This window comes from Apus apus, chromosome 1, assembly GCF_020740795.1.
Source record: "Apus apus isolate bApuApu2 chromosome 1, bApuApu2.pri.cur, whole genome shotgun sequence".
Taxonomy (NCBI): domain Eukaryota; kingdom Metazoa; phylum Chordata; class Aves; order Apodiformes; family Apodidae; genus Apus; species Apus apus.
In genome coordinates, this window is record NC_067282.1 from 137,267,267 (window position 1) to 137,282,792 (window position 15,526).

The 15,526-nt window shown below is 39.8% G+C and overlaps 1 protein-coding gene across 1 annotated transcript in view; it reads right to left on the reverse strand.

Moving 5' to 3' along the window:
* Nucleotides 1-15,526, reverse strand: part of PDE3A (phosphodiesterase 3A) — a 165,316-nt gene that overhangs the window by 9,570 nt on the left and 140,220 nt on the right. The window contains exons 11-15 of the mRNA XM_051631721.1: nucleotides 13,131-13,244; nucleotides 11,481-11,680; nucleotides 9,183-9,386; nucleotides 7,045-7,200; nucleotides 2,990-3,230 (exon numbers count right to left, since the gene is read on the reverse strand). Coding sequence (XP_051487681.1) covers nucleotides 2,990-3,230; nucleotides 7,045-7,200; nucleotides 9,183-9,386; nucleotides 11,481-11,680; nucleotides 13,131-13,244 — 915 coding nt within the window. The remainder of the gene's footprint in view (nucleotides 1-2,989; nucleotides 3,231-7,044; nucleotides 7,201-9,182; nucleotides 9,387-11,480; nucleotides 11,681-13,130; nucleotides 13,245-15,526) is intronic.

Here is a 15,526-nt window from a genome sequence, read left to right on the forward strand (position 1 = left end):
CAGCTGCACTGCAAGTGTTTTGCTGTCTGAAGTGTGTTGTTTTTTTTCTGTGTCAATATAGTCTGTTCAGCACAGATTGTTAACTCCTGAACAGTACAAAGCTTGAAAATTCTCCCAGGTCATTAACAGTGGCAATGGCAGTCATGGAACTGAAACAATAAGTCCTCCAAAGACAACTGCTGATTTCTTTTTAAAGAAGGTGACGTAGAGGAATGCTTTGTACCAAATAAATTTGTGTGGATTAGTATTTGCAGGTTGCCTAAAGTATGTCTGTGTCAGGATCCAAAACATTTAGCCCTTGAAGCTTTTGAAATGGAAACAAAGAGCTTTTCACTGAGCACAGACTAAATCCAGCTCAATCCTTCATTACAAAGCCCTTGGTTCCCTGTACGAAACCTTCAGGTTTAGCACTAATAAGAAGCTCCTACCCTGCCAATGCCACAGCAGGACATTCTCTCCTGGGTTTCTCAGGTGACCCCACATCTTGCTGCTCTCTGCAGACACCAGCAAGAACTTGCTGTGGTGTTAAAATTTGTCTGTATCACTAAAGACTGAGCCTGTTTAATTTTTATACTTGTAGCAGAACGTTGGGGCAATTACATGCTCCTGTATGGTAACAAAAAAGATTGTAAGCTAACTTAAGATATTCTAACTCTTAAATTTATCTCAACCGCTTTAGTGAATTCTCAGAACCTATATGAAGTGTTTCCTGCCTAAAAGGCATTCCCATCAAGACAAAGATCTTCACCAACATCTACACAGCCCTTAGTATGTATTCACCTGACATCTCAACCTTTTATTTTGTTCCACTGAGAAAGTTTAGAACATAGTTGATCATAGGTACGAATCTCTAACAACCTCTAAGACCCCTATATCGACACAACAGATGCTGTAGATTTATGATTCAGATCAACACAGTCACATAGAATTTAGGGAACTGGAAGAAAACAGTTTGTAACACATTGATACGATGGAGAATATAAGCACCCCACATTTGCTAAGAAGGAAGTAGGAAGAATTGTTTGGGTATTTCAAAAATTCTGATGCATTCAGTTTTAAGGTACTGAAAAAGACAGAGCCTAAAAGCACCTGGTTGAATAGTAGTGTACTGTCACAGAGTAGAATGTGAAAAAGAAAACCAAAGACAACTACAAAATGGTCTGTTTTCAATGTGACAAGGGTTAATAATGGTCAGTGCTTTTAACCTGAAGGCAGCATTGTTGGACTTGACCAGCAGTGATACAGGAAACAAGTGAATACAGAAATGAGGCGAAAGGAACCTATGGATTTCAAAGTAAGGTTAGACACTCCAGTGGATATATGAGTACATCCTTTATCTTCCTTTTTAATACAGTAGTATCAGTTTCAGGTGTACATGTTCCCCCAGTAGGCAATTCCATAAATGCCAATCTGCCACAAAAAATATGTGGCTCTGCCTGCCATTACAGAGCTGTATATCATGTACATCATCTGGAGTACTGTATTCAGTTTTGGTCCAGGCAATACAAAAAGGATGTGGACATGCTGGAGAGGCTCCAGAGAAGGGCCACAAGGATGATGAGGGCACTGGAGGATCTGCCTTATGAGGAGAGGCTGAGACAACTGGGTTTGTTCAGCCTTGAGAAAAGAACGCTTTGGGGGAGACCTTATTACAATGTTCCAGTACTTCAAGGGTGGCTACCAAGAAGATGGAGACTCCCTATTTACAAGGAGTCACACAGAAAAGATGAGGGGTTATGGGCACAAGTTGCTCCTGGGGAGATTCCAATTGGACACAAGAGGTATATGTTTCACCATGAGGACAATCAAACATTGGAATAGCCTCCCAAGGGAAGTGGCAGATTCCACCACACTGGACAGTTTTAAGTCTCAGCTTGACAGGGTGCTGAGATTATCTCATATAAACTATAGTAGTACCTAGAAAGCTTGGACCAGAAGATCCTTGGGGTCCCTTCCAATCTAACGTTCTATGATTCTATAAGACTTACTGCAATAATCAAATCTTTCTGCTTCTCAGCTTCTGCAATAGAAAACAGGAATGGCACTCAGTAGGGCATAAGAGTGTGTGGGAAAGAACAGAAAAAGCAAGGATGACAGAAGAAAAAGCTAGGTGTCTGCATTTCGGTAGTGCACTTCAGGCTGGTGCTTTCTCAAAGGATTACATATAGAGGAGGGAGAGAAAGATGACCTGGAGGAAGGAAATAAAAGTAGGAAAATTCAGAGTGAGAAGGAACACAAAAGAGAGGAAAAGGTAAAACATGCAGGATTACACTGGTGAAAGAAACAAGTCCACAGTTGCAGCTGTTTTATCTTAAAAATCACTTCTGCCAAGTTCCTGAGATAAAGTTCTGCTCTCAGTATGACAAATCTTATGGAGAAGAGGCAGGAGGCAAACAGCTTTAGTCACTGATTAGCCAGAAGGACCAAGTGACACAGCTCCTAGCATGCAACACTGCAATATTCAGAGTCGAGTCTCTCCCTACTCTTCTCCATACATTAACTTGAAGATATTCTCATTAAATACTTCCATTGCTAAGAACTCCTTTATTGCACCAGCATCTCAGAGCCTCATTCTGTTATTCCTGTACATCGTGCGAACTAATGGAAATTATGAGAGCTTTCCTTGAAAGATCTTCTCCCAACCATCCTTTCTTCAACTGAAATTGCTGCAGTCCACTAATGTCAGTGCTGAAATAGCCTAAAAATCCCTCAGGCACAAACGGGTGGATCCACCAACAGCAACCTCAACTGAATGTACCAATGAGTATTTCATATGAACAGCAATGTGTTTCAGTCCTGAAACCATAGAGCATCTCCATTACCAATGTAACTGGCTACATGCCAGGTCCACCAAGTGAATCATTGTAACTCTGGAGAGGCTCACCTTGAACCTGACCAGCTCAGCATCTCTATGCTTTTACAATAAAGCTGCTTAAGTTTTGGTCACAATATGGAATTTGTTCTGCTGAAAAATGGGTGAACAACTTACTGGATTCAGTATTTTCACAAGTTTCCATTTCTGCTGTTTCTTCCTCTTCATTCTCATCAGTGTCTCCTGATTCATCACTATCTTCTATCCATTTCCCTGGCATCAGCCCTGCTGAGTCATAGGAGTTACATAGTGGTCCCACAATGTGAGTGATGAAAGATTCCTGGAGGTGTGCCAGCTGAGGAGCAGAGCGATCCATGAAAGGACTGATTGGCAAGCCCAGGCTAGCTTCTTCATCACCCTGGAGATGAAAAATAGTGGTCATTTCTCTGAAGTAAATGAAACAAAACCATGTCACGAAAAGGAGTAATGCACATGAAACCAGTTAAAAAAGATGAAAGAAAAATAATTCAACTCTAATGCCACTTCCACTGCTCACCAGCATGATATAACTACAGTGCCACCACGTCAAATGGTTAATCAGAGTTACAGTTCTTCTCTTGTTAGAGGACCCACTACCAGTAGCGGGAATTTAACAGGGATGTTTGTTGATGTCTGTGCAAAATGCTGCCCACTGCCCTTGTCCTGTACTATACAATGTGAGTGTGAATATTTGAAAATTATTTTCTTTCTCCACATTTTTTTGAAAAAAAATCACTGATTTTGTGATTGTTAGATCACAACAACCTTGTAGTCAGCCCCCTGTTTGCAGGGAACCAGACTGAACTTCTATCTCATTGAATTAGTTTACTTATTAATTTTGTCCTTACTATATGTAACATGGAGAGGTCTTCCGCTCTTTGGGTCATAAACATTTGTTTCCTGGGACTATGATACCTGTGAAAGCAGGGGTTACTCAGAAGCAGTATATTTTCCCCATAAAAAGCTTTTTGCTGGCTTTTTTTGGGGAGAGAGAGTAGACGTAAGTATAGGAAGACTTTTTTCTCCCTGCTTTCATGATGTAAGAGAAGGTAAAACTTTCTTGCAGAACCAAGTCTGATATACTAACTCATCTCTTTCACAGCAAAGCTTCTGGTGATATCAGTGAGTTTTCAGCTGAGTGGACATATCAAGACCAGATGCCACCTCCCCAAGAAAAAAAATCTATTCTCTCCTAAGCAAGTATGTTATGCAAACTAATGTTTTAATACAATACAGAGATGTTTGTTGCAGAATATAGATTAGAATTTGGAGAGACATTTTCTGTTTCCATTATGCTTTGGATTAGCTTGAATTTATCTCCATGTAACCTAAATTTTCCAAAAGTCATGGACAATGTATCTGGTCAACACCCCGTTGGTATCTGGGAAGGCAAAAGAATAAGAGTTAAATTTTGAAGCATGTATGACAAATGTCTAATTTCCTTGTGCTTTGTTTTGTTACTTTTATAATAAGCTACCCTGAAATGTTATGTTCAATCATTACAAGCAAAATTTGAGTGTTAACAAAACACTGAAACACGTCATCCTTTCTTGAAATAGCAAGCAAATTAAGAAGAGGTGGCAGCTTGCTCTTTTTTACAGTAACATATCTGAGATTTCCTGGTTGTGAGCGGTCAGTAGCGGGAAGGAAGCCGACTACTGAAATGTTTATAAGTTCTTTTTTTTGTGTTCTGTTAGAACACGATTCATAATGTGCAACATCTTGCAGTGCACTTTTTGATTCTTTTTAATGAGTCTAATATGTCTTCAAATAAGCATAGTGAGCATGTGGAGGGAAGGAAAGGAAAAATACGCTAACAATTGGAGGTGGGATTTTGGATGTTTCTATGCAACATGTTTTTAGTAAGAAGTTTTTATTTATATGGAAGTTAAAGTCTTCATATAATTGGTGTTTATTAAAAGAAATTCAATAAACTGATTTCATTATTTTCACAGCACATGTTTAATGGACATACATATGCTTTTGATAATAATTCTAGGGAAATTAAAATTTCCTATAAAATTATGCCTTTTAAAAATGAGAAAATGAAGACTTTTCCCTTCTCATGAAAAAGAAAAAAAATATGATCAAAAACATGATGAAGATGGTTTGATTCACCTCCCATAGCATATTACATTAAAGAAAATCAGATGTCAACTTAGGTCAAATTAATTGAGAATCTAGTTTATGCTCATTAATGCAAAAAATTCCTTGGAAGAAAATGTTCTCTGTTTTCAATCCCATCAGTATCCTCTCAGCAAGGCAACTCATGCCATGCAAAAAAACCCCAACCAACCAAAAAGAAAACAGGAAACCCACTGGGACATACTGATTTCTCAATGCAGTGAGTAGACATCTTCTATTAAAACAAGAAGAAAACTAAAAAACCCCTCATGTCTTAGTGACTACCTTATCTCTGGGAATTCGTAATCTAAGAGTTCAATACATTTGCCCACAACACTCATGCCAAAAGGAATGTCATCAACAAAGACAACATATGTGTTACTCTGAATCAAGTTTTGCAGAGAGGATAAATCTCATATGGATTTTTAAAGATGTACAGGATAGTAAAGAAAAATAATCTCCAACAGTCCTTTGGAGCAATTTCCAAGAGCAGGAAAACAACAGCAGCACACCCTTCTAGCTGATGGAAAGTAACCCAAATTCCTAACGTTGAAGAGATAAAACTGTCCTCCCTCATGTGTTCCTCCCAAGCTCGATTCAGAGCTCACTATCCAACACTTTGACAGTATTTATGCACTGGAGCACTTACTGCCCTCAGACATTAGTAACATTGAATCAAAGGAGAGTCATGTCATATATATCTGATTAACAGATTTTCTCTGCACACAGTAGACATTCACATAAGCTGTGATCATCACCAGATTTAAGTGAAGCAGAATTTGTTGAAAGAGTTGTAATGACAACAAAGAAATATAAAGTAAAACATTTCCTTAAAGAAAATCTGGGAGGTTGATCACTATTGTCACAGAATTCATTCTCTTTCTTTAAGATAAATTGATAAATGTTCTTTCTTTTTCTCAGGAGATCCAAAATAAATGAAGGAGCTTCAGGTCAAAGTCTGAATTTTGTCCCTTTTCCCATTTCTTTACATACTCCAGAAGGCAGCAACAGCAGAAAATCCTGTTGGTTTTTTTTCCAAACTGGAAGTACAGTAAATTTAAGGAAAGATGAAAAGGCTTTCAAAGGGAACAATCTATGAATTCAAGTTACTGCACAGCCTCCCCAAGAAGTACATGGGGTATCTGGTTCAGTGATTTAGTCTGCTTGCTTTCTTTAGAAAAGACAGGATGTGGAGGTCAGTCTAACCAGCACACTCAAAAATGTGTTCCCACTTGGGAAACAGAGGAACAGCCCTGTCCCTTGCAGTCAGCAGGGCTAAATAGGTTATAATGAGAAAAGATTCAATTGAGGGCTCCCTTACACCTGGCAGGAAAGCACCAGTGCCTGGCTGTATTCCCAGGTCTTTGCAAATCAGTCTGTGGCTGTACTCCTTCCTTGTGCTACCATCAGCTGAGCCTTCCATAATTAGTGCGGTTTTACTGACAAACCTGAAAGTGTTGTTTCAGAAAATAAAGCATGAGACAGGATCGTGTAGGGAGCAGATTTGGTTAGTCTGTGAGAAACTGAAAGTCAATGCTCAGTACATAGTGGTTCAGTGCAATCAAAGACGTGGCCAAGAGGGAAGCTAAAATAATTCCATTGCTCTGTTTACATCATCTCAACAAGGATGTTGTGTCCAGTTTTGGAGACCACATGTCAACAGAAGTGTGTCCCACCTGGAGAAAACGTAGAGGAGAGCAATGAAAACAAGCTGTTGTTTTCAAAAGACACAGAAGGAAGGCTGAAAAGATAGTTTGCACTAAAGAAGACTAAAAGGGAGACATGATGACAGCCAACAGAAAAAAGAGGAAAGGAACACTTGTTCACTATAAGGAACTGCCAGACTGGAACAGTTAAGCCTGCAGAAACCCCATCATCAGAGGTCTTTAAGGACACATCAGAAGCTTCAGTAACAAATGGACTTTCACTGATCTAGCAAGAGGGTGGATTGGTGAAACCCTAGCCATCCCCCTTCACCCCTGTTCTCTGTGATTTTCCCTCATCACCAGCACTAGAATGCTGCAGGACTTGCAACCAGCAGATACCCCTTCAGACATGCATTTATTTACCTGTTCATAAAACTCATTAACAATGCCTTCTGTCCACTGCAGGTGCAAGTCTTTGCACTTTGCAGGCCCATTTATGTCAGCCAGTTTGATGCACATTTGGCAAACCAGTAAGCGGTCGTTCTCATTAGTCCAGTCAATTCCAACATCATCATTCACCTAGTAAACAGAAAAAGGAAAATAATGACAGTAATCCTGAACCAAAGGATGCATTCACAGAGGAAGTTCTGCCCTGGGATATCTTACAGCATATTTTGTCATTTAACAAAATTACAAGTCTAAGCAGTTGAGCTAACCCAAGGCTGGAATTTACTATCAGCTGTAGAGCAATATGCTAAAAGAAAAAGATATAAAAAACAATTAACATTGAGACAAATTACAGTAAATTAGTATTTAGGAAATGTTGTGCCTGTTTGAAAGATGCTGCTACAGCACCCCCACCCATATACAAACATGTCATATCTGCTGAGACCCCTCCAGTATAAAAGAGTTTTTGCCAATCAAACACAAATAACTCTTTTTAAGGCAGCGATTAGTCTGGGAAAGCCAGGCTCAGTCACAAGCACTGACTGGTATGTTCCACTCCGCTTTTTATTCCATGCATGAACATTCGACTGTTCAAGGAGTAAAAAGAGAGAAGGAGGTTAATAGATGCCCCTACAAAACTATAGCGAGCTGGTAGAACGTGACACATCAGATGGTTCTCCTACTAATCTGCAGAGTCTCAGTTACCATAGTGGTTACACCTACTGTTGTCCAGCCTAATAGATTTTAAGACAAATTTAGTTTTCAATATCCGCAGTTTACATCTAGTACTTTGGTCAAGCTTGTCCTCTTCCACAGTTAAGACAGTTAATCTCTGCAGTAAAGTCACGGCAATTACTGGCTGAGTTTTTCTCATTCCTTATGTTCACAGAAGTGAAGGTTTTGGTTCAAACAGTCAAATTCAAAGGATGAATTCAAACAGCCTAAATTCCCTGTGCTTTATTGTCATTGTAGCCCTGACAGATGAGAATCTGCCAATACTGTTCCAAACTTTACAAAGAAATTAGGCCAGTGAAAAGGATTCCAGAGTTTAAAATTAAGACCTAAAGAAATCCTCCTGGTACTACAGGAGGTTTTGGGACTTGACTAGCAGGGGTGTAGAAGGAATTCAAACTTTTAAGGATCTACAGATCACTTCTATGTCTACCCTGCATCATTTAAGGCCTTTCTTTACAGCTCCTTAAAGCCTAACACAGAGAGACACATTACAAGGAAACGGAAAACAAAACCTGTCAGGTATCTGGAAGCTTCAAAATTTCAGGATACAGGCCCATCCTATGCAATACTACAAGAAAACTTTTTATCTATGCCACCAAACAGCTTGGAGGTCATAGTCCCAGATGAGAAACACTACCACAGTTGGTGTGTCTCTCACAAGGAAGAAAAAATGCAGTACCAGCTCCAAAGGTAGGCATCATCTAGGTAACATGCCAACAGCTTTGATGGATGATGGGAGTTTATTAAAGTAACTTGACAGATAGTAATTTCCAGTAAGTTAGGCTGAAATTCTACAATATTTTTAAAGAATGATTTTGCAGGATTGTGATTTTATACTCACTGAATGGACTGTGCAGGAAAGATCTTTAGTGACCTTCCCTAGGGTTTACTAATTTGAATCAGAGTAGGAAAGAAAGACCATGCTTTCATTGCATTTGAAATCAAAATTTCAAAATTTCAAAATTGTTATGATTTCTGTTCTTTGATAATATAACAGTACAATTAAACCAAAAAAAGTTCACATTAAGTATTTAGCCATTATGGAAACTTGGTAACAGCTTTAATTTTTTTGTCTCCAAGTGTCAGTGAATGAGAAAACATGTTGGAAAACAGAGTGTAAGTGGGGTTTACTTTCAAATAGTCCCGCCTTAAACCACTATCTGAAAAAACTAAATATATAAGAAAAAAAGCTGTGCCACTGAATTTAATTAAGTAAAAAAATTGCAGAAGTGCCAGTTTACTCCTCAACAGAATGCTATCCAAAAGGATATCAAGAAGAAAGAGCAATACAGCAACCTTCCTAGCCTCTTGACTGTGCTGCTACCAAGACTCACAATCTTTTCTGACCATCCACCAGAAACCTGAACCAATCTTCATACCTTGGCATTGAATTTGGCAACAAAATCAAAGTGTTTCTTCAGGTCAGTAGCCAAAATTGCCTCAATGACGAGGAAGCGGAAATGCTTGAACTCCACATGGTCGAGGTTGACCAGGAAGTTGTACTCTGGCCTTGACATAAAAAGGTTCCAGGCAGCAGCGGCGTGGTGGTTCTCCAGGACGGAGCGGTCGTTGTACAGCACTGCCTGTGAAAGCAACGAGGGCAGCTGAAAGCTGAGAAACCTCTTAGCAAAAGAAACATTGCAATGCAGAAATGAGAACAACATAGGCATGATACATGAGGGAAGTTCAGGTTTGGTTGCTTTGTTTGTAGGTTTTTTTTAAAAGAACTTCTCAAGGTTTGAAGCTGTGATTTTGGTGGGACAAATAGCAGACACCTGAATTGTAGGAATGGCAAAGATTTATTGGAAGGCTGATTTGAAAAATCTGCGCCTTTCATGCTCAAGGGTTTTTGGTTCCTGACTGAACTGCATCATATGACAATAGATTATTCTTTTTCAGGCCACAAACTAACGACTAAAACAACATAGGTCTGTGCTCGCCTGTTTCCCAGAACTCATCTTGCTTAACTGGGATTATTGTCTTTGGTGTTTGTACCTGGCACTCCTGTCCATATTGGACTGATTTCAAGCACAGAAACAAGTGAAATTCCGGTTTGAGATCTGACAATGCACACTCAGCCTGACAGATTTCTCAGTGCTAAAATCCAAAATTAGTTATATCTTTACCAAAACTGTCCTTGTGATGGCAATTCCATTCAGAAACTAAAGAAACATCTAGAGAATTGGCTTTAGGGGACAATGATAATCCAGGAAATCTGTCCACTTCAGCAGCATTCAGTCTTTTGACAACTTGGGTTACGAAAAGGAAAGCTTTTGGGAACATACTTCTTTGTAAAATAGATACAAGTTTTGTAACTTTTTATACAAATATATACTCATATGTTCCAGTGGCTTTTCACTTCAACTATAATTTTCTGTCATCTAGGGACGAAAAAAACTCAGTCCTATCCTTAAATACAGAATCTATTCTTTACCCCAGAGAACACGTTGCTGAAGCAACTCAGCTTTACAGTCCATCTTGCCTAACTGCACAGTAAGCATTTGAGACAGGTATCTTCTGCTACCTGGGCACAACTTCTGAGGGAAGATCTTTAAAACAAACAAACAAACAAACAAACAAGCAAACAAGAAACCAAACCCCCCAAAAAAATAACGAGAAGAATTTGATTTTTTCCCCATTAATTTATTTTCAAACTAGGGACAATAACTTAAGGCTACTGACCTAACTTCCCTTTCTGATTTTTACAACTACAAAGCTATAGCACTTCTTAAAATAGATGTAGGGATAGCACATGTCTTCTGTCAATCTATTTACCTGGCCAGAGTATCAGTTTCTGATCACAGAAAGATGTTGCAAGACTGGAAAGTATTGCTATTGGTTTATAGACAGAAAATGATACAGAGCAAGTTCTTGCTCTTGGTGACAGAGGAAGTCTGTAACCAAGTTGGGGAGTTAATCTAGAACTTCTGCATCCCTACCTGACTTCTCACCATTAAGCTATCTTTTTTTCTTCCCTTGTCCATAGAAATACTTTTCAGTACAGTATGCTGAAGCCAGGCAGGTCAGCTACGTAAAGTAAGGAAAGATGACCTCATAATTAAGCCAATAAACAACGACTTAGAGTTGCTGAATTTAACTCCCAGCTTTGGCAGTAACTTCTGTGCAACCTTGAATAAATCTCAATTCTTAATTTATAAAACTAAGATTATTTTCTGTGCACCGCCCTGCCCCCCACCAGCACTGATAGATACATAGTGTAATAACATGTTCATAAAAGACTGCAGCTGCTCATAATCTATAGTCACAATAGAAAATACTTTATGATCATGCACAAATAAACTTGCATGGTACACTTTCAGCTGTACAGGTGGGGTTTTTGAATTTTATTTTAATCTTTCTGTGCCTTGCTGGGTACAGTAATTATTCCATTCCATTATTTCACAGTTGCAAATTCTCTATCAGTCAGAAGAGCTTTAGCTGAGACATTTTATCAGTACCTTTCTTAACAGCTCTACTAACTGAGGGTGGTAAGGGTGTGTAAGAAGACTCTTACCAGTAATCCCCAAGTGAAATAATTATTTCTGTCACTTGGATAAGCTTTTTCAAAATATTTGGTAGACCTGTGCTTAATGCAAGCTACAGGTACCATTGGCATGGAGAAGCTGTTATCAAAGACCTTCCAAACTCAACAGCAAAACTACTTGAGATTTATTTACCTGAGGAGCACTTGTTGCTACCAAAAAGGCATTGGTCCTTCCTGGATGATCATAATCATGCATGGCTGCAGCTACATAAAGAGCCATCAATTCAAGGGCAGGAATATTGCCAGCTAGGCATCCATAGCTGTCATCTGTAGGTGTGTATGTCTTCGAAAACACATAACCCATATGGCCATGAGTGATTCCACTGTCAGAATCTGAGCAGAAATAAATAAATTTTAAAAAAATAATAAATCCTTACAGCATGTTCAGTGACTTACTGAAACAGACAGAAGCAACAAAGAAGGAAAAGGAGCAAATTTACAATACACAACAGTAAACACATCCTGACCTCAATGCTTTCTGACACTGTGCACATGATTCAGTGCAATAAGGCACACAATTGGAAAGGAACAAATTCTGATCCCAACAGGGGATCTTGTAGCCATCCAGCAGAGCCTGTTTTCAAACTATGTACGTTACTATCAATAAGCCATGGATTCATGGCCATGCTGGAGCTTTGTGAGTAACTCCATCTTCTTCCCACTCCTTCTTCTAATTGCTTCACCATATAGATCAGTCTATGAGACACTAACAGTCCTTAAAGCAATGGACTCACATTTATTAATTCAATGACGGTGCATGCTTTTCAACTCAAAGCTCTAGACTTTGGATCTTTGCTGATAATCCTCTTAACAGCCTCTTTCTGAAACAGCTTGAACATGCCTGTCAGATGCAGATACTGAATGAGATACTTTGCTAATTTAATTTGCTGTAATGGATCTTACATGCAGCTGAACAATATCTTTCAAGTAATGAACACCAAAAAGCCCCAAAACTCAACCCCTTCATTCTACCAATTTCGCCTCACCTACAAAGCCTCCAACATCCCTTGCTGATAAATTTTCCTGGAATAAAAACATTTCCCACCCCACCAACATATCCTGAAGAGATTCACAAAATATATTCATGTGCCACACAAACACCAACCAAAAAAGCTAGAGCAGAAGTGGTTTCTGTGGAACAAACTCCCGCTTTTCCAGTACCTCCCTCAGTACTCCCACAAAATACAGACAGGTCCTCTAGTGCTACAGCTGAACCTGGAGAAGTTAATATAAAAATGCAATAAGAACAACTTCTTGCAAGGAGCAATCATAAAATAGCAGACGAGTGGTCTAATCGCAAAATGGTAACAAGTCTCTTTCTTTGGAGACAGTAAGGAAAGACAAAGGAACAGAGCCAAGCAGCAGCAAGTGCACAGTACTACCTACCTGCCCCAGTGGTTTTGTAAGACTACAACAATGCAAGGTTTGAGGACTTAAAAGTCCACACTGTGTCTGGAGCAGCATGGAAAAGCACTACTAATACAGTTTTCCTAGAAATAAAACTATTGCAAAAATCAAATGCTAACAAACATCTGTTATTACGGATGACTGCAAAGGCTTGCATCCATACATTGCTAAACATAAAGCATGAGGATTTTTGAGGACCAGTTCCATTCTCTTCAAAGTTACACAAACGTGCCTTAACACCTTCAACACTCAATGTGCTACTGAACTTAAAAGTCTATATAATAACAAGAACTGCACACAATCCTCAATTGTTTGCTTGTTTCATGACAAAAGACCTTTAAAAATACAACATGCATACATTCACTTTTAAATATACCTGAATCGCTTGCTGACCCGTGATCATTAATCACAGTTGGGAGTCCTGGGATGGGCTGAGTAGTAAGGTACCAAACGGCATGTAGAACATCAGTTGCATGGATTCGGTTGTGATCTGTGACACAAAGCAAAGGACCCTGCTATTAAACATGAAGGATGTTTCCAACAGAGGGAAATCAGCACCATCTAGTGGGTACCGTGTGGCAGTCAATCCAGCAGAGAACTCAAGCACTACTCAAGCACCAGCATGAAAAAGAGCTGTCTTCTGTAAATGCTGTTTTTCTCTTACTGAAGTTGAAATACATTCAATGGCATGTCTCCCACCGGTCAAGAAAGAAAGAACAGCAGAGAAGCTGTTGGACCTGCAATGTAGGAAATGTGCAAAGACCTGTGCTACCAGCTCCAATCCTTTACTCCAGTGATTGCCTTTACGTATTTAAATGCCATCACGTAAATTATGCACTGTTAACCTCCAATTCCAACAAAATTAGTGGGAAAATCTCATCCGCTTCAGTAGCCAGTTTTCACCTAGCTTCTAAATGCAAGGCAGGTAACACTTACCTGACTATACTCCAGCAAATTTAGGTGCTGTGCTAGCAGCTGGACTGCAAAAAAATCAAGCTCAGGATACATGTAAACTGCACAGTTAAGTCAGGTTTTTTCTTCAGTTTTCTTGCCAGAGATAAGAGTTCAGGCCCTGGATCCTGTAATCTGCCTTACTACAAGCTCTCTTTGCAGAAATGAGACATGAAAGTCACCCCAAGGCTCCTATCACCAAATACTTCAAGGCCAGATAAACTATCCCACAACCAACACAACTGTCTGAAAAGAATTCCAGACTAGTTCAGCACAAAGCACCATCTAAACATACACTAGCAAAGAGCAACCATGATGCTATGCTAAAAGAGGAGTAATGCTTTGCTGCACCACAACCAAAGCCTACATCTGGGGTTACACCACTGAACAACAAGCATTTCAGCTTGTGACTCAGGCTAATTTTGGGCAGAGCAGAGGTATCTTCTAATAGCTAAACACAGTGAACAGATAAACACAAAGAAATCTGCTAATCTGAATTATAACCCGTGACTACATTACTGCTGTTGCAGTTCTGGAAAGACGCATTTCAGAGGACAAAGCACAAGAATGCGGGACTTCACTGCTAGGTCACTTCCATCTTTAAAACTCACAGTAGCTGGCTACATCTCTAGGTAATCAGCCATTCTAGTTGGAGACACCTTGGTAATGGCAATCAGTCATGAGTTTTCTCATTGGCAAACCAAATGCTGGAACAGGCTTTATGAGAACAGGGGAACTAGGTCATATTAAGAAGAGAATAGTCAAGGATCATGATAACACTGGATAGGATATGTATCCTTCATTAGGAAAAATTATGAACACACAAGTCCTGAAGTGTGCTCTAAGAAGTAGAAGTAAAGTCGACTGGTTTAATCAGGAGTGAAAAACCTCTGTACTCTGGAGGAGCAGAAGGGGATGGGAGCACGATGTGTAAGCAAGCTGGTTTTATACCTGCTGCATCCAAAAGATAGGCAGCATGCAGCTGACAGAGGGTTTCTCAGCACTGGAATTGAACTTCACCCTAAGGCTGCTCCTTCTATGCGAGAAAAGGAAGGAAGGAGAAGACCTGGGATGAAGCACCCTGGAGATCTGTCTTTGCCTTCTTGCCACTGCTAGGGGGATGAATGATGCCTGCTCCTGCTGGGATCAGCCACAGAGTCCCTCCAGAGCAGCACTGCTGAGCTCACATTTCTACTCCCTACCATCAGTAGGGCAGCAGCTGTCAGCCTGCATTTCCCTGGCTCTGGCAGAGGAGGGCTCACCACCTTGCCGACTCTACACTCCGGTGCTTGAGGCAACTACCTGCTCTGTTTATGCCTAAAACCAGCAGTTGAACCGGTTTGGCAAATTGTATTTGACTTAGTAAATACTTTGGGGAGGACTGAAAGCAAGTTTTCAGTGAATAAACGATTCAAACTGCAAAATACCAGCTGAGCTGCAGCTGCAGAACACGATGCACTCATCTACTTGGCATATTTTTTCTGCTTTACAAAGCTCATCTCCTTTGGTAGCCCAGCACTACTAACTGTGTAAGAACCCAAAAGAACACAAACTGCTTATGGGGGCAAATGTTTCAATAAACTCCAACTGGGGCACTGGGTACACTTGCATCATCAGAAATCATCAGTTCTTTGTGCCTACAGTAGCTTTATATGGCTGGCTCAGAATTTGGTATGAACTATTATGAACCAATGTGAAAAATCAAATGCAAGGAAGAAAAAAAGAGAGATGGGGATTCATCAGTGGCCTCTGGCTAGAAAGCCATCCATTAAGTTGTGATGAAGCAGAAGAAGTAGCTGTTATAGTTAGAGAAGAAAGGCT